Genomic DNA, 23916 nt, shown 5'->3' on the forward strand with positions numbered 1-23916 from the left:
AATGCCTCAATACAGTATTTCTTCTCTTAATTAGATATGATTTGAATTTGCCTGTTTTTAATTAACAAAGTCTAACAATTTTTTTTTTTTCTTTTTTTAAATGAGAATATTTTGCTTTGTCAGTTTGGGCTAAAGACTCAAAAGTTTATCAGTAATGTTTCTGGTGGTCACTGCAAGTAAAATGTGGCATTTAAAATCAGCGACACAGCAAAACGTTTCTTAAAGGACATGTGAAAGCCCCCCCCCTCCACCACCACCACCACACCCGCCCCCACTCAGAATAAGAAGGAAGAGTCATGTGAAAGAAGAAAAAAGTTCCAGAAAGGCCTGCATGTGTCCTCTCTCCCCCGTCTCTGTTAAGTAAGCAGGTAGGGTTTAATCTGTCACTAAGCCCCATCATTCATTGCCTGTTCTCCTCCAGTATCAGTGTCCCTGGGTTTTTACTGTGACTATCAGACCATATCAGAAGGACAGCGATTGTTTTAGTGGGGAGTGCTCAGTGTAGATGGCCCTGCATACTTTCCATAGTTTTATAGCAGCACTGGGATCATTTCAGGCAGTTGCAGTAAGAGAGAGGCATTCAAAAGGAAGTAGGCTCATTCAGTAATCCTCCCCTTATTATTATTATTAGTTTTTATGTTATTTAATTTTATTTTTTAAGATTTGAATTCTGATTCTCATGCACAGTTTGTAGGCAATAGAAAAAAAACTTCTTTTTTTTTCATTCTTTCATTTTTTTCATGTCATGTTGCACTTGGACAGCAAACCCGAGCTTTCCACTGCCTGACAGCAATTTCTGCAAAGCTTGTTTAGCCAAAATGTGAATTTCAGTCTATGCAGACAGCAAAAGGTGTGTGATATTTTTTATTTTTTTTAAATGATTTATCAGTCAGTTGCTGTATTATCACAAACGGATTGCTTGCAAAATTGCCAACTTAATCCCATTCAATTGCAGAGTGATAGCAGACAGACTCAATCTTATGGCAGCATTTATGACATTTAGTGACAGTGTTGGTGTGTTATAAATATAATGTTATATCATTAGATAAAACATAGATGAAATGTATTGATAACACTTAACTTTGAGGACATAATAATTATTCCTTTTTTTTTTTTTTTTTTAAACTAAGAAACTTGGATTGCTTTAATACAGAACATCCCCTGTCAGTGATATGAGTACTGTCTAACTGCTGCTGCAGATCCACAGCAAACAAAACGTTCTCCCAAACAGTGCTGTAATGATATAATTCTTGTGGTAATCCTGGGGTGTCAGTTGATATGTGGGAATATTTGGAGAGTTGCAGAATAAGTTTTCCATTGTTATACAGCTACAAGTTGGTTCTCACAGGTGATGTTTGTCCCTCATTTCTCCAAAGTGATTGGACAGCTAGGTCATAGGTCAGTGTCTGTCCAGTCAAAGGACATTTCTCCCCTCTTTAGGACCTGGGGGGTGAAAGCTTGCAACAGAAAAGACACACAGTGCTTCATTGCACTGTTGGTGCGTGTAGCTTATCTACCAATGAGGCACTGTCATTAGAAACAATTGAATAAGCACTACATGTCCCTCTTAAAGATGCACCCAGACTGAAAATACCCACAGCTCCCTCTACTCTTGTACAGTTTCATCCTGGTGAAAACTTAGAATTACAGTTCAGGTCCATTCAGTTTTGTTTATGCAGAACCAATTCACAGTATGAGTTGTCTCTGGGTGCTTTTTATTTTAATATTTCCATTTTTGAAATAAAAAGGAAAAAGAGCGAGAAGTGAATTGGTCCCCTGATGGAGTCTAGACTCAAACATCTCCTTTTGCAGTGGATTAAATTAACATTTCTACAAACATTTGTGTTCATATCAATTTTAATACAACTGATTAACAAATTTAAAAAAAAAGGACAACAATTTGCCAAAGTACCAGGTACGTAGCTGCTAGCTGTTCATCTACATAATGCATCTTTACTTTTTTTTTTTTTTTTTTTTTGGGACACAGTATGTGCTGATGCTGCAAATAGGCTTCAGTGAAGAGCTTAAGATGGCTTTCTCTGCTGCTGACGTGGCTGCACAAAGCCTCTACCAACATATACATACTGTGTGTGTGGGTACGTGCTAGCCCATTGGTAATTGCATGTTGTCTCAGTAGCTGCCAAGTGTATGCACGGTAATGGTGGGCGCATGAGTGTGCGTATGTGTGCCTTTTTATTTACAGTCTGAGCACTTGTCTGTGTGTATAAATCAGAGGGGGCATTCTTACATCATAGGCAACCTCAGGGCAGCACACTGTGCTCTGATTCTGAAACATATCCTTATACACACCACCTCACGCTAGCTTGCTTCCTTCCTTCATATTTTTTCCTCCTTATTGCTCAGAGCAGTCAGGAATCTACAATTGGGTGAAAGGAAGGTAATAAAACCACCATCTGAATGTTGCAGCAGACATTAGGACAGGGCAGCACTTTTAGTTTTCTTTTTTTCTCCAATTTTGGTGAGCTGCAGCCACCTTTTCATGATCTTAGCCCACAGAATCAGTACCTGGTGTGGTCTTCTGCTGCTTCAACATTTTACATGTTTTGCATTCAGAGATTCTCTTCTGCGTACCCTGTTTGCAACGAGTGGTTATTTGACTTACTGTTGCCTATTTGTCAGAAGTCTGGTCATTCTCAAACCTCTTACGCCGAGGCATTTTCTCACAGAGAACTGTTGCTCACTGGACAGACCATTCTCTGTAAACCCTAGAGATGTTTGTGTTGGAAAATCCCAGTGAATCAGTAGTTTCTGAAATACTCAGACCAGTCCATCTGTCACCAGCAATCATGATATGTTCAAAGTTACTTGAGTAACCTTTCTTCTCCTTTCTGACGCTCAGTTTGAACTTCAGCAGCTCGTCCTGACTGTGTCCACATGCCTAAATACACTACTTACTGCCATGTGATTGACTGATTAGATGTGGACAGGTGCACCTGACTTTGCTTGGTGTGCTGTGCTGTTGTCAGCTAATACTAGCAAGTTTGGCTAGCTAGGTGGACCCTAGGTGTGTCACTGCACTGTATGGCAGCATAACACAACGAGAAGCTGTTTGACTTCTGGCCACCTGCTAGTTGATCAAAGTGACCGCACCCCTAATAATGTGTACCTTTTAAGCTTTAATACAGATCCTTTTGGTGAAGGAAATGCAGTGTTTTAAAAAAAACAAGTCACTCCCAGACAATTTCCATGAATGTTGTAACTGTTTTTTTGATTCAGGCGGTAAACATGGTCATTAATCCTATAAAGCAATAACATGGGGATCCTATGAGGATTCACTCCTTAAGTGACAATTTTAACTATATTGGCTTCATTGTTTTTAGCCTCAGACGATGCTGCTTGGACATAAGAGCTGGTTCATGAATATCCTTGATCTCTTTCTGTGATGTGAGCATCACAGAGAGTTTGTGTCCACTTCTGTTTTTTTCTTCTTCTTCTTCTTCTTCTTCTTCTTCTGTCTTTTTTTTTTCTCCCCTTGCAGTCAGTCTCAATGGTTTCTCTGCCTTTTACTTGCTTGTCTGGTTTGTGTGTCTGCTTCTGCTTTGCCAGAGCTTGCAGACTACAGAGCCATTTCAGTAAAAGCCAGGCGTCTCTGCCAGAGTTCTGCCCCTGTTTTTGTGTCTGGCCTTTCCTGTGGCGTGAGTTCAGACACGATCTTAGCCACAGGCTTGTTTTTCAGATGGTTATTGTTTTGCTCCATGGTGCAGGTTGTTCTCTCCAACTATTGTTTTCTTTCCTTTTTTTCATTTTTTTGTAGAAAAATCTATGCATGGGTAAGAAACCCTACTCTGTCGCCTTTAATTTCACTCTGACAAAGGCAGTTTCTCATTACAAAAGCAAAATGGACTCTTCCTTTCATGCCTGTTAAACATGTTGGTCAGTAACTTAACTTTTGTCTATGGAAGTGCCAGTGACATGCAACATTGCACAGTATTTAGACATCAGGCAAAGATGAGACTGATGGCACCCTTTAACGCAGACGTTACCTCCCTGAAGGCCGAGCAAAGATCGACAGACGGTCTGCTGCTTGCATGCGATCCAGCGGTAGCGCAGCCTGGGTGTATGACAGGCCGAGATGTCTTCAACAGCCTCAATTGTCAGCCAAAATGTCAGTCAGCAGCGTTGTGCGTGCTTGAAGATCCAGCCACCTGTTAGCTCTGTCTGGTTGATAACATTGTTGACAAGGTGGATAAACTGTGATGGTTCAGTGTAGATGTTGTGAGAATAATAGAAAAAAATGGAAAAATTCTTTCATTTTTTTTATTTTCTTTTTTTAAAGACTTGTCCGTCAGTGCAGTTTGACTTGAATCTGAGGCTGCTGTAATCCAGCCAAGCTGTGGGCTGTGTTTGATCTCACTTCAATTACAGAGGCAGGGAAATGTGTAAAGAGAGGGAGAGCAACATAAGAAGAAAAATATATTTTTAAAATATTGTCGACACCTCTGTCTGCTGCAGTCTATTATAGGTTTTCTTCTACACAAACACAATAGTAAACCAAGAATAGCAAGTAAAACCACTGAGAAGCATGTCCACAGCTCTTACATGTGGCATCCAAGAGCATCTTAAAAACAAGCACATAATAAACTGTGGTCGGCTCCACTCTGAATCAAGATTGTTTACGGAGGAAGAGTTGTAACAAGAATGGAGTAAAAAGAGAGAATCATTTATGGTCTCTTTTTAGTTGCTTCCTTTAGGACTGCATGTCCTCTACGGAGTGCTGCAAAGCAAGACATCCGTTGCTTTGTCTAGTAGACTTCATAAAAGCCTGAAGGACTTCCTCTGCTTTAAGAACCAAGGCCAAAACACACTGTTAACAAGATGTTGTAACAATACGTGTTTCCACCAAGGTGTCTTGACAGCTCTTTGGCTTCTTTATAGTGACACACTGCTCGTGTGTATCTGGGAATAATTTAGGAGTTCAATGGAGAGACGTTGTTATGAATGCCAGCATGCTTCTGTGTGTCAGTGAATGTGAATGAATGGAGCTGGATTCCAACACATGTATTAAATTACTGGAGTTGCTTAGCAAAGTTATGAAAAAATGTGAACTTGATAATATCATCATGGGTATCTTGGCTTGGAGAAGAAGCCTTCTTTCTTTTCTTTTTTTTAAAGACAATCTGCAGTACAGACCTGGTGTTGGTTTTACACGTAGCTGTTTTTTATGAAATGGGATGTACAAAAAAATCAATTCTCAGATACTAATCAATACTAAAATTACTGTCGCATTAGATACTCTTAGGCAACAGTACTGACAACATTGCTGTCTTTGCCTCCTCCTGTTGACACAACTTCAGAGTGCTGCAGCACACAGGCAGACACACAGCTGCTCCCATCACTGAAGTAGCTGACATCCACGACATTATACAAGGAATATCAAGAGGTCATAAAAGCTCCCGTTTCAACAATGGTGAAGTATTGAACAGTTATCGAAAACGTTAACCTTGCTGGCACACATATTAATGTTAGCCACCTAACTCCTAGCAATTACCATTAATTGTGAGTCACAAGTTAGTGTACTCCTGGTGCCAGGTGTTGTGCCAAAAAGTGATTTCCAGTGCTTGCAAAAAACTGTTGTAAATTACTTGTTGGCCTGTAATCTGTCAAATACATGTCAAACAAATCTCTCATGAATGATTAGATGCCATTATGAGCCAGAACATAGATACCTTTCACAATATTAAAGCTGTAATCAGTTCGTAGCAAAGTGGCATTAATCACGTAAACATTATCATTGACATTAAAAATGTCTTTTTCAGAGGCGTTCTGGCCAAGAGGAGAGCAGCAATTTGAATGAATATAACAAAACGGTTCTATAAAGATATTTTAAGTGGCCATAAAGGACCCAATTGATTATAATGTAGATCACAATGGTAGGGACAACAAGTCGGAGCCATAGAGATACTTGAAGAACAGGTCATTTCTTCATTTTATGTATAATGCCTTAATAAGTCATGCTAAGTAGAGCCTATTTTGAAATGTGAGCAAATATATTAGATAATAAAAAAAACCCAGAAACATTGGGAATCACTTTGTGGCAGATTATTACTTTTTGGCACATCATCAGTCCCAAGCATGGATAATTGGCAGGTTTGCATCAGGAAGCGCATAAATGTTTTTGACCACATTGCATGAATTGTTGCAGATCAATTTTACAAGATATTTCTTTTTGTAATATGTAGGGAGCATTTGGGTTAAGTTTAATATTAGATTATATTGTATGCATGAGCATTTTGCTTTTACAACTTTTGGCACATGGGTAGGGTTCCTACTGTTTTTAACTCTGAGTTAAAGTCTCTACTTTTAACTAAATGACTCCCAGATTGGGGACAGTCTGACAGAAGCACTTTTAGGATTTGGTTTTGGGGACATTACCAGATATTTGTGTGGCGCGTTAAGCTGTTAACAGGACATGTTCCTTTTTTTTTTTCTTTTTTTCTTTTTTTTTTTAAATGTCACCACTCAGTTTTCCAGACCTTATGGCAGACATTTGAACAAAGCTATTAAAAGCTCTCTAGCACTTTGATTTAAGAGAAGTCATCCTTGCTCTTAGTTTGATCTGATCCGCTTGTTTTCTCCTTTGGACTTTGTTCAGTCATCATCACCTATAATTATGTTATTATGACATAAAAACCTGATAGCCAGTCCAGCACTATGGAACAACGATCACAAAGCTTTGGTACCTGGTAAGGTGTTGAAAAAAAACTTTTGCAGTAAGGAGGAAGGGTGTCTTTTCTAACTAGCTTATACTCTGGAAGAGCTTAAATGAGCATGCGATCTTTCAAGGATTTGTGTAGATTGTAGGGCTGCACGATTTTGCATAAAATGAGAATCACGATTTTTTTGGCTTAGAATTGAGATCACGATTCTCTCACGATTTTCTTTTCCAATATAAATATTTATTGCACTTATTAACTGCACATCAACTTCGTAACAGTTGAGACTGAACATAAAAACAATAAATAAACATAAAAACAACAAATGTCTCACGTTTTGTGGTTGCCACAAAATGTTGTACTGCTTGAAATTCCGTCTCCACAGTTGCTCGATGCTGCGTGTATAGAGCAGGTAGTGCAACAATAGAAAAATAGTTGCGGGACGGCACTGTGTAGCGTTTGTCTAGGGTGTTGATCATTTTCCTAAATCCCTCGTTTTGCACAGTGTTGATGGGAGCCATATCTTTGGTCAGGTGATAAGTAACAGCCTCCGTAATTTCTTTGTGCCTGTGGAAGTTCAACGTGTATAGGGAAGCGCTGTATAAGGTTCCCGTTATTGATTTTTGGGTGGTTGACCGGGACGGATTTTCTCCTGTCACTTTCTCGTCATCCCTGACGTGTTCTCCCTTGTTTTTTCCCTGCTAATTTTAGCATCACACGGCACAGCTTCTGTATCACGTGGTATAAGGCTCCGCCCTTGTCATTTGTTGAGCAGGAAGAGTGAGCGCTTGTTTTCATGCAGATTACGTCCCGGATCAAAATGCGGTACAATCGTCGTCGTCTTTTTTTTCCTTTATTTTTTTAAATCGTTGTCATTTGGAAATGAGATCGCGATTTTCTAACGATTAATCGTGCAGCCCTAGTAGATTGCATCATTAAAAGACACCATAAGCAAGAATTTTATTCCTAAAGTCACTGCCGTAATGCTTCGTGCTCATGTTTCCCTTCCTCCGTCCTGCCCAGGCTGCTGTTTTTATTATAATGTTTTTGCTTAAAACTTGTTTGGCTAAGACAAGTCCGCTATTCATATACCTCTCAAAAACTATAATTAGCAAACTGTTCATTTTCTTCTGTTTTATGGTGGTAAAATATAACTTGCTATAATATCAGGATATGACTTCTGTAAAAAATATCAGCACAGAAATACATTTGAAGCAATTGAGATTTCCCCCAGAGAAGAGCAGCAGCAAAGGAGGTATAAACAACAAGTTTCCTACTGGCCTTATGGAGAATACTTCCTTCCCTCTTCTCCTCTTGGGTTTCCTCTCAAAGGACTATGCATCAGGCTTCTACAGGCCTAGCTTAGGTTACCTCAAATGTTTACCTTCCTTCTTTTACATAGACACTAGGGGTAGGTAATATGTCAGTCACTGTCACTTCAATCATCAGTGATTGCTAATATATCAGTGGAGGAGCTAAGTGTGTCCTGGCTTATGGTTGCTTGTGCTGGCAAGCTGTGGGTACTAAAAGAAGGATGAAGGGTGCTTTAGAGCCTCTAAATAAACAAACAGGTGGCGATAGCATATGCTGGTAAATGTTCATAGGAGAACCCATCAACCATACTAAAACAGTCTAGCAATTATACTGTTTTACTGTTGCTATAATTGTAATATATACACACGTCCCTCAGTCTTGTCCCTTCAGTCTGAGGCTCAGTCTGTGTGTGACTTTTTATGGTGTAATAAAAGTACTTAAAAGTCTGTTCATACTTGAAACCCTTAAATTCACCTCTTGAATATTTATCAAATGTGGATCCCCATAATTATAACGGCACCCTAACATATTAACTCTACAAGTCTCCTCATGATCCTGCTGGAAGTTTCTAAATAAATGTCCATTTTCTTCCCCTCATCCGAAGTTGGCTTGCTTTGGTAGCAGGCTGAGGAGGGTATTCCAGGCACCCTTTTTCCTAGCAGTATATCAGGTTCATCCTAGGGGATTGTGGGACACTCCCAGACCAAATGAGCAATATAGTCCTGCGTCTATCCTGCTTTCTCCTCTCAGCCGGGCGAGTGCAGACCTCGGGGAGAATTTTGACCTCCAGATCAGCTCTCTGTTCACCACAGCAATCTGGTACAGTGCCCGCATTACTGCTGATATTGCAGCAATACACACTTCCACCTGTTGCTCCACCTTCCCATCACTCATTAACAAGATCCCAGGATACTTAAAACTTGCTTGGGTTATCCATCCTTCCAAAAAGCTTGCAATGTGCACACAGCATTAAATGATATGGCCCATGATCATCTACATAAGTGCTTTGGGGCCCAGAAACATCAGACAAAGGTTTTAAGCTGGTTTGTGATTATTTGGTCAGCATCATGTATTTTTAGAGTGGTAATTATAGATGGTTGGCAGTTTGAACAGCTGCAATGAGGCGATAAAAATTGACAGGTTATGTGGGAGTGAGTGAATAAGACTTCAATTATGAGAGACAGGGCTCAAGTCTTCTTTTGCCTCAATCCTTTATATACCCACTCCTCTTCCTCACTCAGCCCCTGTCTCTCTTTCTGTTCCTGATGTGGCTAAAACTTTTATAGATGATGACACGTGCAGTTCGAAGGCAAGATTTGACACCAGATTGGAGAACGGACTGACAAGTGTCCACACAGATGCAAAGCAAAAAATAAATAAGTGTAAAAAACAGACCAGCTCAAGGTGATTGCAAATTGTGCCACTGTAAGAAAAAAAAAGGCACAATAAAAAGAACTTTTGCAGCACCGATCCTGGCAAATGGAGCCAACGTGAGCTGGCCAATTTTCCCTGTCATCATCATTAAATTTCAATTTTCTTTCTAGTACATTACCTTCTCATCAGTGTTTGTTAGCATACTCCTCTCTGTCTGTCTCCTTCTGTCTCTCACTTACGATTACTCATTTTGGAACACATGCCAATCTGTGTAGAAGCCTCACACCGTGAGACGAGAGGCTCCGTATCTGTTTATTATTCACGTCAGTTAGCACCTGAAGCAGGTCGGATGGGAAATGAACATCCACCACCATATGCTGATGAGATCTGGATAGGCTGACAATTTTATCTCATGTGTGTGCCAATGAGGCAATCTTGTGGGCCGTGTAATAGAGGTGCCATAAGGTTTGAATCCTTTCCAAGCAAGTTAGCAATTGAACGTGAGATGGTTACTTTCTAATGAAAGTCCACAGTTCAACTCAGTAGGTTCAGTGCGGTCGTTGCTGCAGGGGTCGCCGCTCCAACCGCTCCAGCCCATTACCCCGTCGTGTGACCGAGATCAATGGTTCGGAAAAACACAGAAGATTTGATCTCTTCTGGTCTGAAGCCACCTTTGAAAAAAACAAAAAGACTAAAACAAAACTCAAGCTGCCAAACCATACACACGGCTCATCGAAAGAGCTGCTTGCTTTGCTCTCGTTTCTAGCCAAACATCTGATTTACGGGAACTCGAATGTTTTTAGAAGAAATTTGCATGCAGAGCCTTCAGAAACACAGCTGTGAAGACATCACTGTATGTTTTGCATTGTGTAGCATAGCATGCCAGCTTGTGTCCCTACAGTCACAGCTGAGTACACACACAGCCTTTATTTGTGAAATATTTTTCCTTGTTGGAAAAACTACAACCCCCCCCCTACAACCCTCTCAGTATTTCCTACAGAGCAATGTTTTAAAACTGCATGTTTTTGCTCGAACAGCCACCCAAACTGCAAGTTGAATATGTAAAACAATTGATTAGCAAAGTAATTGTTTGCATTTTAATCACTTTTTGAAGAGGTTTTGTTGCTAGTGGACATTCAGGGCTTCAGTTGCCCGACTGTAAAATGTCAATCATTAGTATCTTGCACTGTCATTGGTAGTGACTTCAATAATTTGCCCTGAAGTTTATCTTAAAACGTGTCCATTTCACCTGAGTGCACACAACAGTCTCTGTCGAAAGTCTCAGTTGAATTTGATTAATTACCACTAGAATTTTACCCTTCATGCAGGATTTTTCAGACAAAGAATACATTTTATTAATTTATTTTTTATGACCCTACAAAGTTTTCATCCTGAGACAGAAAAATCAGCAGCATCGAAGTACTTAATTTTTTATTCCATATTGATTTTCCATATTGATACTAAAGTTTGAATCTCAGTGACATCAATGTCATGTTTTCTGAAAATCATGTGAATGTGATAACTTGAGAAAGATATGACCTAGGATTTTCTAATCTAATTGACATAGGTGCTTCTCCTAAAAGGCTGAGGGATAGCGCTGAGGGCCATCAGTATTTTGAAACCAATTTTGTTAATCTGGGTTTCATTTATGAAGCATAAAGATATTTTGGTTTATGAAATGGTCAACAAAGACTTACTGCCTTTTAGGATGTTAAACCATTACATCTGATTCTTGTGTTGCCCTGAAAAGGCATTTCTAAGCTGGGAAAATGCCTGATGAACCTGAAGTACCTCAGGTTCTTTCAGCCAAAGGGAACATTTTGTACTCCCACACACGCACACAGAAAGGCATATTGGGCAGGACTCTTTGGCTCCCCACAGTTATCAGGTGTTGTGGGGATGCCGAATAAGCCCTCCCTCCCTTCCTGTTGGCTTGTCAATCAGTGGCAAAGGCCAGCACTGAAGACACCAGGCTTAAAGTCTGCACGGTCATTGTCCCGTCACCTCACTGCTGATTTAAAGTCCTTGTTCGAGGCATACGTGTTATGTGTGACTAAACATCAAATTAATCTTTAAAGCTTTCGTCTAGAATTCCTTGAAATACTCAGAAATGGCTAAACATTAATTTTAGAAGATGAAATGTTTTCCTTGGTGGAGTGATGCCAAAGGCAGAGTGCAGAGCTTGGCATTTTGCACTTGCTCTGTGCTTTGTTCTGAGCAGAAATGTATTACAAAAATATTAAGTGACCAACGTCATTACAAGCCACTTAGCAGTTAGAGCCAAGCTTTTAGCTTTGGTTTGTGCTTGGTCTCTTTATTGGCTTATTTATGTGTTTTTATTCAAAATTGCAGAATGCCATTTTTTTTTTTTTAAGGTAGTTAGCTGGTGTCTCACCTTTTGCAGCTTTCATACCAAAAAAACAACCAAACTGGTTAAAAGAGAGAGGCATTTTTTTCCTCCTGCTGCTGGAGCTGAAAAGCCTGCTGTACTCAAGACTTCAGTGAGCATGGGTGTATTTTCTTTCCCTCAAACAAAAAACCACCAGCTGTTCTGACCTTCTGTGCCAGTCAGAAGAAAGCTTGCTTAAAAGTGAGTGTGGTCTTAGAGAGAGAGGAAGAGAGTAGGATAGGGCATAAATGTTTTCTGTTTTTTTGAGAGCGGGTGAACTAAAAAAAATCCTTCAAGGCCCCAAAAGATAAATGATGATAATTTTTAACTGTGAATCATGCCACGTTATTCTACTAGAATCAGAGAATAACAATATGGTGTGTGAAGTGAATATTATAGGTTCTTTTAAAGATAAAACCTTGTCCAAATGAATCATAATAAGGAGTAACTTCTTCCTGTTTCTCCCTTTTTTATAAAGGCATGATTTTTTTTTTTTTACCTGAGGTGCTTCAGTAACATTTCATTCAACTCTTTAAGCAAAATATTAAAAATAGCAACATCACAGGTTAACAGGTGATGTCAGGCAGGAGTTTCCATGGACTGTTATGTTTGCAGACTATACTGTTATCTGTAGAGGAGGGAACAGGTGGAGATATGCTCTGGAGAAAAGAGGATTGACGGTGGATGACTTTGGCTGGTCAACCATCCAAAGCTACAGATGAGCACAAGAGAGGTGAAGAAGAGAGTGCAGGCAGATGGAGGGGTTGGAGAAGAGCGTTGGCGTTATTCGTAACAAACGGTACCAAGGTTAAAGGGCATGTTTAAGAGATGGCAGTGAGACCTGCTATGATGGTGGTTTATGATGTATGGATATGATGGATGTGGCAGGGTATCCTCCCAAGGTTTTGTTCGGAATGACTAGGATGGAAAGGATTAGAAATGAGTACATCAGAGGGAAAGCTCAGGTTGAGCGGTTTAGATGCAAATAGAGGCAAAGCTGAGTTTGGAAATGTGCAGAGCAGATAGCAGACATCTGGATGGAAAAGATGAAGCTATGAGGTAGGAGGGAAGGTGAAGGGGGTTGGCGTGACAAGAGGATGCTAGGGATAGGTTGAAATGGAGGCAGATGATTACCTGTAGTGACCCCTAAAGTGAGCAGCAGAAAGAAGGTAAAGATGTCAGAGTATAGCTGTACCTTAAAGAGCTGTAAATCCTCTTATTGACATTCACAAGCCAAAGCAGGTATAAGGCAAGTGCACTGTTGTATTGATATGTTGTATATCTTCAAAGTGTATTTGTATACAAAAATATGACAAACATGTTTTTTTTTACAGTGTATTCATAAGTGCTAAATATTGCTATCTTCACCTCTGTGATTAATAACAGAGCATGTTTGTTAAGTCACTTGTCACTTCAAATTTCTGTTGATAGTCTAGCAGGATGAGATGAATCCACGGTGTTTGTGGGGAAATCAAAACAGTACCATATCTAGTCAGATCTGATGCTGCATCTGTGTCTGTTTTCATTTTCTCTCTCCCAGAGGGGTCTCTGTTTTTTTTTTTTCACAAGGCCAGCCTAGATGTTCTTTGCGCTGTACCACAGTTCCCTTGGCACTCAGCTAGCTTGTTGACTGTGTTCAATGGGAGATTCCCCCCACCCAGTTCTAAAACATGTCGTCTTGCCACAAATTTAAAACAAATCTGTTATTTCCAGAGGGCTGCAGAGCCCAGCTGAATGTGCCAGGAGCCAGGATTTAGATGTTGTGATATTTATGGTTTCATTGTGGGTATCGCCATATGAATTACATAAACAGATGGGGCATAAAGCCTGCGTGTTTGATCTCTGATGTTAGATGTCAGATGTATTCCAGCATGGATGCTTCGCAGCACTTTAGGGCTTCCATTTAGAGTTAAGGGGTTATAGATTATTAGGAGTTAAGCTTAGGCCTCCACCCCAACCCCACTCTACTAAACGACTGGAAAGATTATATTTGTTCCTCCAGCGAGCACAAACATATAAAACGATGCTGCATCTGTGTCTGTCCAATTCAGCATAAGAGCTCAATAGCATCTTATACTGAATTGGAATAGCCCATTCAAAGACACTTGTAACAAAGGAGCACATGGCTTTAAATAGAGCTCTTTTCATCTCTTTTCCTCATTGTGCACATGCGTCTATATAAGCGACTGCTAGAAAACAAGTGCATACCAAGTGCTCCTCATCCCCTTTCTTCTGTGGTTGTATTGGTGGCTCATGGTCACTGCCGGATACACGATTGTGTCCCATGTGGGCAAGTGCTGAATATTGAACATGTATTATTCATAAATCATTAGCTACCCAATCAATCTGTTATGTAAAAGAGTTCCTGCGGGGTGTGAAAGCTGGATAGAAAGTGGAAGATTAGGAATGTCATGGAGGGGAAAGCCAAGAGATGAACATTGTTGCTTAAGGCAGATTAGTCTGAAATATTTTTATTACCTGCATACAACCCACATCACAACACGAACTCCACGTTTATGGCTCTTCCAGTGTCGCAACCTGCAAACATGCTGGAGCTCTGCAGCAGTGCCGGTGCTGTCTGAAAGGAAACCTAGTATTAAAAAAAGTGAGTGATTCTTATAGAGCCAGGTGATAAAACGATAAAAATAATTATCGTGCAAAAACTTTCCAAGATGGCATTATTAAACAAGGTCAATATAAACTGCATGGAGCTCATCCAAATCCATGGTTTTTTTACTGACAACACTGAAGGCCAATGACAGTGAGAATAGTCAGCACATGTGCTAACGTTTGGGCTGCTACACACTACAGTATATTAGGAATTCGAGTGAGATAAAAGAGAAAATGAGAACAAAGACTGTTATTGAAAAATCAAACGACTTTGTTACCAAATATGACACTGCAGTGGATACAACCTGATACTCAAAGGATTAGGACACTATTGAGGAATTAATGTGGCGATATTTCGGCTATTTAAAGTCTGACAAAGAAGCAGAGCAGTATACACTGTAAACTGTGTTGAAAACATGTTTCCACAATGGCGGCTTACACACATTACAAGACACGATGTCGGTAAACATGGTCGAAAATGTCATATTTTAAGCAGCTGAGTGCAAAGCGCACACCTGGCCCATTTATGAGCCTCACTACCCAGTACTGCACTTCATGTGGCCAACAATTTGAAAGAGTTTGTCTATATACTACAACAGTATTTATTTAAAATACAGTTACAGTGTTGCAGTACATTTATCATGTTCAGCTTATGACAAAAAACTCATGAAGTTCATTTTGGTTTAAATATATATATCGTGATTATATATCAATATTGACTGATGTGAGGGGGGAAAATCACCAAGATTTTTTTTCCCCCATTTTTACCCAGTCTTGGATCATTATATGAGAGACTATTACAGACATATATATTGTAAATAATCAGAGAATACTGAATTACACAGTGGCCTTTCTTCTCCAGGTATTTGACAAATTGAATGACATTGACGCACAAAAGCTGTTTGCCTCTGAAAATAGCTTTTTATATGTTGGGACTTGTACAGCCATTCCTGAGTGGCTAATATATGAGCACAGGAGGAGCATGCTGCTGACTCCATTCGCTGTTTTCACTGCCTTCAGCTACAAGTGTCCTTTGGGTTCTTTGATCTCAAATCACTGTGGGCCCTCACCTCAGCCATCCCCAATTTTGCCTAAAAATATTATGGTCCCATTTTTGGACTTCTATGTAATGATTTTTTTATTTCAAATACTTTTCGAAATACTTTTGTCAAACCACTTGCAGCAATTTTTTTGTTGTTTTTGTTTGAACATGAATATCTCAAAAACTAAAGATGCAAACCTGAAATTTTCAGTGCCCTTTCTTACCATCAAAATGAATCAATAGCTGTGAAATTGGGATAGACGGATCAAAAAACGTCTCAGTATTGAGGACTAAAAAAAAAAAAAACCTCAAGCAGTCTTATAAAGCCCCGTATTTGACCGCAAACTCATTAGAATTAAACATTAAAAAGATGTCAAAACACAATTGGTGACAATTTCTGAATAGTATATAGTTGAATTTCACAATAATGCAAAACAAAACATGCTGAATACATTTTTACATGAAATTCTTAGTCAAAAAAAAAGAAGAAAATGCTATTTTCTTCATTACACTTGTTTAAGCTGTGGACCATAAAATGTTTATGCAAATCAGAGATGGTCAAACTGAAAATAGTTTATTATTTGAGATTGAAGGACCATCTTAGAAACTGTCATGTCAGGTTACTGTAAAGTCATCTCTAATCTAACCAGTATGTGATCACTCATAACAACAGCCCTTCATTCAGAATTGCCACTCGTGGTGAGCAGTAAGCTGCAGGAACACCTGACCAGAATTTGGCTGATGGGTTATTGTACGCGGGTGAGCACCAGCTCATTCATTACTTTGAGTTTATTTGCAGACTTTTATTGCCACAAGCTGAAATACAGATTTAAACCTTTTCTCACAGATGAGGTGTTTAGCACTGCAAGCAGAATCGGTCTTTAAATGGCGCTGTGTCATTCACATATAAGCCACTTTGAATTTTATGATCCTGCCCCTCGCACCCAGTGTCTGAGTGAGAGAGCTGATTTCTGATTGAGACTCGAGCTCAGAGACATATGTTATAACTTGACTATGTACACTTGTAATTTGTGCATGGCTGTCTGTTAATGCATGCACTGGATTAATAGACTTGAGCTATGGTAGAAGTGATGCATAAATATTACTGGATTCACACTGATAAGATTGCAGGTGTGCCAGCGATGGAAAAGTGACAGTTTTCACTGATTCACATTCATATAGTATGCGTTTAATGGAAAGGAGTTTTAATAGCTTTTAGACAATGCTTACCCCATACCTTAGTAATAAAAACCCTGTTAATTCTGTGCTTTTCAAAGATTAGCTAGGGAATAGAAATCAGAACTGAATGGGTTACGTTTGGGTTGTTCTTCTCATGCTGTTTGCTTGTTCTCATTTTACACAGGAATAAGTGAACCACTGTGCCATTCTCTCTGGCAGTAGCCCCTGTTTCCTTTGTGCCCTGTGGTAATCTTGTCCCAAAAAACATCCAATAAGCCCTCTATCCCCAGCTCCTAAAATGACCTGCAATCCTTCAGTGCAACTCTGAGCTCTTAAAGCCCCTCATTTAATCTCCCATCCAATAAACTTTCGAGACCAGCATACCCATTACAGGTTGCATGAGGTCAGCGATGTTTGCACCAATGGCTGCCCTTGTAAATAACATAAAGCAGCAGTTCTGACTTGTTCTGCTTGTGTTGTTTTGGAATCTTCTATGTTCCAAAGAACAACAGTTTAATCCTCATATTTTTATTTATTTATCTTCTTGTATGATGGCCATTTTTAATCACAGTGCTGATAAGAGTGGAGCTCAAAGGATCAATCGGAATTACTTCCTTTCAAGATTAACTGTAATCACTGTAGTTTTTAACCTAACCTCTTCTTCTGTATGCTAACGAGCATTTCCATTCATTAAGAGAGTTTATAAGGATGTATAGATGGCTCATTCCAGTCCTTTTCTATCACTGCTTCCTTTCTTAATGCTCTTAGTTTGTGGGCTACATGTCTTGGGTCAGCAAGGGCAAAGCTTAGTTTTGATGGCAGCGATTCAGCCTGCGCTTGAACAATTGACAATTAAACAAGAATACTGAGGTAGGAGAGAGGGAAGGGGGAAAAAATGAAAGGAAGGGAAAACAATTCATTGCATTGTGTTGTTGGCACATGGGCAGAGCGGTTTAGGCTGGTTTACAGGAAAGGAAAGGCTAAAAAGAGGCAGAGGGCAAGAGGTGCAGCCACTGAAATGATCATTGAAAGATGATGTCCCGTCAATGCACAAGGCCCTGAATCAAACACGCACTGTACTTGGCAGTTCGTCCCACACACACACACGTGGCAATGTTGAAGAAGGAAAAGAGTGGGGAGAGCAGTGAGCGCTGTGTGAAAAAGGTAAGGAGAATGGATGAGAAGTGGATTAGTCTGACTTATGACATGTTATTTATTGAGATTAAAATGATATTGAGAGTATCGGTGCTTGGGTGGAATTGAAATGGAAGGAGAAATGCTCAGCTAATCAGCTAGCATCCTAACCAGATAATTTGTGATGAGTTTTAACTATTTAACTTGCCCAGCTGCATGTGCAGTTTGGCTTTCTGAGAGCTTTAATGCTGCATTGCTTTCCTTTCCATGCCTGTTTATTAAGGTGCACATTCTCCAGGCTGAATCACCAGGGTTTGGGCTCTACTTAAGAAATGCCTCAGAGATCACAAAGCAAAAAACGGGGGAAATGTGTATATTGCTGATGATTTCAGATCGTAGAGGTGACTTTTGAGTGAACAGCAGCTCTCGCTCATGAAATTTACCGAATGTCTCCACACATTATGAGAATAAATAAGTCAATACATACAAAGCCTCCTGGTATTTTACTCGTACATGCACACACACACACACATACTCAAGAACCTGAAAATTTTCAAGGACATGTTTTTGTGAGGATGAAAATTATTTAAAAATGAGTACATGCTCAAAGAACTGATGCTCTTTCAGCTGCTTTTTTTTGTTTGTTTTGTTTTTTTTTTGCCTTGTGCAACATCCATTAGACATCCATGTGGCAATGTAAAAGCCTTTCTTTCTATGAATTTATGGACACCATTATTGCTCATTTAATAAAAGCAACCTGACTAATAAAGAGAGGTTTTAATGCATGTACACACACACTGGCAGTTTTTGTTCTTGTCGTGTGGCTTTATTGTAGGAATAAGTCAGCCATTCATGTGCTGTAATATTATCACTGGATGAATTATGATGCACCAAGTCATTGGCTTTAATGCAACACTGAAAGATAGGCTCATGGTCAGTTTAGTGTCCTGAAAGCGGCAAATAGCCAAACACATCCCGCTCATTTTCACAGAACCAGAATGAACTGGTGCACCTCGCGTGGCCTTGTCACTGCTTGATAATAGCCTCATTGTCTCTTTTATCTTTCAGAGTCAGAGTGAACTCAAAGGCAGTCTCCCTCCTCAGAGACTATAGTGAACTTGTTCTCTCTCTCAGTTTATTGCCTGTCTTATTTATCTATTTTATTGATCTTCTCTTATCTGTAAAACATTTTTCACTCAGGATAGCATTCTCTTAATCAGGAGCTTAACATGAACCTAGAGTAACCTGAGCTAAAAAGCGATCAGTTTATTAAAGATGCAAAGTTTTCTTTTCCTGGCTTTCAAATTGCTTTGTGAGTCCTGTTTGTGAATAGTTTTATTTAAATACATTTTTCAAAGCTCAATTCAGATTGCCTGAATGTTTCTGCTCTCCTTCTCCACCAACAGATCCAGTTTGCAGACCAGAAACAGGAGTTCAACAAGCGTCCCTCCAAGATCGGACGGCGCTCTCTGTCCCGCTCCATCTCCCAGTCCTCCACAGACAGCTACAGCTCAGGTAAACAGAATGATTTTATGTTTGGGTGACTCATCCTGATTATGATAGCTATTATTTTTGGTGTCTGTGTGCTCACAGTAATGTCTTGTCATCGACTCAAGTAACATTATCCTTACCTGCTCAGCTCCACTCTTCTCAGTTTGTGTCCTCATGAAACAAAGAGCACAGGAGTGAGACTTGAAAGTTGGTAGCATGGTAGAGGCTCTCGCACTGAGCCAAATAAAGTCGGCCTTGTTGGGAAGTTGCGAGCAGTGGTGGAAGAAACGCTGAACAAAATATAGCAGGGCCGTGCAAGCCTTGTTGGCACAGACATCTACAGACTAAAGCAGTGTCTTTACAGCACAAAGTAAATAGACTAAAATGACCTGTTTGTTTAAGTATATAGTGCAGACTTCATCACAGTGTCTCTCTTTCGCCATACCTGCATTCCTGTCTTAAACTATAGCCTGTTACTCAATCACTTTACCTTGCTGCTTATCTGATATTCCAGGGGGATGTTAAATTTTCCATTGAGTTCCACCTGGATGAATGGTTGACTGGACTTATCTACCACTTCTGTCCTTGTGTTTCTAGCACTCTTTCTCACACTCTGACCCTGGGTTTATGTGAAACTGTGGGCCCTGTGTTAGAGGATTAGCAGGTGCTGAAGCATTGGGTGTGGCTGAAACCAAATAGGATGGGAGAGCCAACTGATTAACTGGAAAGCTGGTAAAGATAAATATGCCAATAGTCTAAAAAGAGTTTTAGCTGGCAGCTAGTATCAGCAACTGTAAGGTGTAGTTTTATGTCTTACAGTACAAGTTTCATTGTATGTATAGATAAGGGGTTTCTTTGTTTTGTAAATTTGGTTTAAGTATGCATTGTCATGATGTTATGATTTTCTTTGGGAGTAACCAGGAGAGACAGGCTGAGTGATTTGGAGACAATACACTCTGTGTATGATTAGTTTGAGTTCAAGCTGCAACGATTTATCGAGAAACTTGAAAAACGTGGTTGTTTAAAAAATGTTTTTTTTAATCTTTTGCTTTCTTTCATCCAGAATTAATTTAACGAATAAAAGCACATAAGGTGGTTAAGGTTAGGAGTAAACGGGTCACACTGATGATGTAGAGGTCTCAAATACTGATCACTAATATAACTGATAGCTGTAGCCATAGTTTGAGTAGATTGATGCGACACTCCTGTATATTTGGAAATGGTTAACATGGCTCTGCTCAAATACCACAAAAACAAGAAGGGACAAGGGAGCAAAGGTTCTTTATAAATCGGTCACTATAATCCTGGCTTTCCTTTCCTTCTCAGTTATCAGTCGCTTTTAAATGCGATATTGCATAAGCCACTTGGACTCGGGCTCTTTTGATGTCCTGCTGTGTGTCAGAGTCACAGGCCACATAACTTTAAACGACACCATTTAACATGATGAATTAATCTGCATGATGGCGCTAGGACAGACAGATGGATGGCAAACGGACACATGGACTGTCAGTCAGTATTAGTGCATGTGCATAATGGATCCCTCAGGTCAGGGGTGCTAAAAAAGAAGAAAAGCCCCTGCATCAGTACTTTTATTCAGAGAAGACGAGGCGTTTCGGCTCTGTAACTTCCCACTGGCACATGTGCAGACAGCTCTGTGTTTTCATAGGCGCTTGTTGGGGTCAGCTGAGAAAGCGACATTGTGTTTCTTTCCCTTTCTTTCTTCCTGTTTGAGACATTAAGTTGTCTTAAAAAAAAAAAAAAAAAAATCAGCTCTGAATTTCATTTTTAACTCCAAACTGCACACTTGTGCGCTTTTCTCTGGTGTGTGACTTGGATCTATCCCAGTCTCCTACCACTAAATCATAACTTCTTTTTTCTTTCTTTTCACTTTGTTTTTTTTTTTTTTTCCTCTTCTCTAGCACAGCGCTTTATCTCCCCTCCTAACCAGCTCAAGAGTCCCCAGGAACCTCTCGCTCCTGCCTCGGGCTTTCACATCACCACTTAAAAAAATGATCTGCATTTTCTTCAAGATATTGAGATAATGAGGAGTGCACTTAGTCTGCTTTTATTTCATTCAGCAGGCGTCACTGTCACACATCTTTGGATCCCTGTGTTAACACCTTAATCACTATGAACTCCTTGATATGTTTCAGAGCCTGGTTTCAGACTCCAGTGCAGAACCTTGTGCTGCTTTGCTCTTCCTCCTTGGCTGATTCCCTGTCTTTCCTCATAATTCCTTCACTGGAGTGATTCTGATTTCTCTGATGGCTCCCACAGTACAGAGACTACAGCAAGCACCAGTCACACAGCTTCCCCCGAAGCACTTTAGTTTAGGATCCTTTAATTAGGGTTCTTTTTAAAGCTGGTGGTCCTAGTCTGTAAAACAGAACCAACACATTTACAGTACATTGTAAATAATGACATGACAGTACAGGTTCCAGGTAAAGTTAACATGTAGCTGAAGTTTATAGCCACTGTAAAGCAGATCGAGGCTAAGGCTTCTTAGTTTGGATGTTTTTAAGCTTTTTTAAGATTTTGTGTTTCTTGAGAAGAATTTCATCATGCAAAACCTTTTTCCCCTCACCTGGTTTTGTCCCAACGTGTTTTGGAAGTAGGACGGCAGAGTATTTTTTTTTTCATTGGTAGATGATTTGTTTTTCAGTTTTGGGCATTTAGATTTTTTTTTTTTTTTTTTTTTTTTTTTTTTTTTAATTTCAAATCAACTCACTAATCATGTTTTACTTCATCAGCTTTTACCTGATTTAGGCACTCTGCATAGAATTTCATAGATTTTCCCAAAGAAGGCCAGGTTTAAAAAAAATCTTTGGAACTTTCTCTAAGGATATCATTTACATGTACAGCCAAAAACACAGCACAGACATTGTCTTGAATTCATGGGTGTTACCCCCGGACATGAGGTGACGCTATTGTTAATCAATATCGATTGTTTGTGATGAACTAAAACTTGAAGAATTGGATTCAGGATATCCTCTTACACCCTCAAACCTTTGTTTTCCTGTCTGCACTTAAAGGCGTGTGTGTGATGTTGGCATCATGCACCATTTGTACTCATGGAGGAGTACACCCTGTGCACCTCCATGTATAGAAATGTACAGTACATTTGAAACCACACAATAATGTAAAGTGCAGACTGTGCATATGACTGTTTATATCACAGGTCCAGTGATACTACTCAAACATGTTTTCTTTTTATATCCAAGTGTAAATACTTAAGTCCAATAACATCCTGTGTTTACTTTCTGCTTCAGTCAGAGGTGATAAAGCTGCTAGTTTTGCTCTTAGTGGGAAAAGTTTGGCTGGCAGCTCTATGATAAATTAAAGCCTGTGGTGCCTGAAATCTGTAGGCTAACAAATTCAAGTTGCACATTTGAGTTTAATGTATTCTGATGAAACCAGAGGCTGAGAGAATCCATGTTTAGGTACAGAATACATTCAGTGTATTCTGTACTTAAACATGGATTCACAGTTTACAACTTTTTTTTGTTTTGTTTTTGGTTACAGCGGCAATATTTTGCCTCCTATGTGACGTGTTGACATGCTGACAATGCCTGTGTGTGTTTGTTTGCAGCGGCATCATACACGGACAGCTCTGATGACGAGACATCTCCTCGTGACAAACAGCAGAAAAACTCCAAGGGCAACGGCGACTTCTGCATCAAAAACATCAAACAGGCCGACTTCGGCCGCAGAGAGATCGAGATAGCTGAGCAAGGTGAACCAGCGGGCAGTAGCTTTAAAAACTGGGAACTGAGCTAAATACCAAACTGCTGTTATGACCACCATTTAAAATCAAACTCAATGTATTTCATTGACATTACTCTCTAATTACCTAGCAGAGAGCCTCGCTCATCGAGCTACTCCACCGCACGAGGCGATGGATTAGTTTTGAAGTATTAGGAGGATTAAATGATGGGAATTCCTTAATCATCCAGATCAATCCTGTATATCCACTTATGTGTATTTGTGTGTATGTGTGTGTTTCCTTTTCTTTCAGAGATGCCAGCACTGATGGCTCTGAGGAAGCGAGCCCAGGGGGAAAAACCCCTCGCTGGTGCCAAGATTGTGGGCTGCACCCACATCACTGCCCAGACTGCTGTAAGTAGTAGCAGTGCAAAACACTCACACACACTTGTTTATTTTTCTCTTCTGCCACGACGAAAACTCAAACTTGACCCTCGTCTTCTCCCAAGGTGCTGATGGAGACTCTGTCAGCTCTGGGCGCTCAGTGCAGATGGGCAGCATGCAACATCTACTCCACCCAGAATGAGGTGGCAGCTGCCCTGGCAGAGGGAGGTGAGGCTCAGCGTTCCCATGTGGTGACACCTGACCTTTTCTTCTCTCCTTTTTGCCGCCTAAAATATTAATGCGCTCGCTTTTCCCATCATGCTCAAATCCATTGTTATTCATACACTCGTATGCAATATGTATTCAACGCTTCCTCTCTTTGTAGGTTTCAGTGTATTTGCGTGGAAGGGAGAATCAGAGGACGACTTCTGGTGGTGCATCGACCGCTGTGTCAATGTGGAAGGCTGGCAGCCCAACATGGTAGCACACCTACATATCTAAATAAAGCTTATTACAGAAAAGTTGCCTCTGTGGTTTTTACATCAAACATCAATCATTGGTAGGCCATTCATCTGTTGTGTAGTAGGTTTTTAAATGTATTTTTACGTGATGATTGTCTACCA

General features: G+C 39.9%; 1 protein-coding gene across 4 annotated transcripts in view; it reads left to right on the forward strand.

The window, feature by feature from the left end:
* Positions 1–23916, forward strand: part of ahcyl2b (adenosylhomocysteinase like 2b) — a 48855-nt gene that overhangs the window by 12056 nt on the left and 12883 nt on the right. For 3 of the 4 annotated variants that reach the window (XM_040035107.1, XM_040035106.1, XM_040035108.1), the window contains exons 2-6: positions 19123–19231; positions 22797–22940; positions 23223–23323; positions 23419–23521; positions 23679–23773. In XM_040035107.1, coding sequence (XP_039891041.1) covers positions 19123–19231; positions 22797–22940; positions 23223–23323; positions 23419–23521; positions 23679–23773 — 552 coding nt within the window. Of the gene's footprint in view, positions 1–15932; positions 17747–19122; positions 19232–22796; positions 22941–23222; positions 23324–23418; positions 23522–23678; positions 23774–23916 lie in introns of those variants that run through there. The other variant, XM_040035109.1, reaches the window with a different exon arrangement.

This window comes from Simochromis diagramma, unplaced genomic scaffold, assembly GCF_900408965.1.
Source record: "Simochromis diagramma unplaced genomic scaffold, fSimDia1.1 OVJJ01000816.1, whole genome shotgun sequence".
Lineage (NCBI taxonomy): Eukaryota > Metazoa > Chordata > Actinopteri > Cichliformes > Cichlidae > Simochromis > Simochromis diagramma.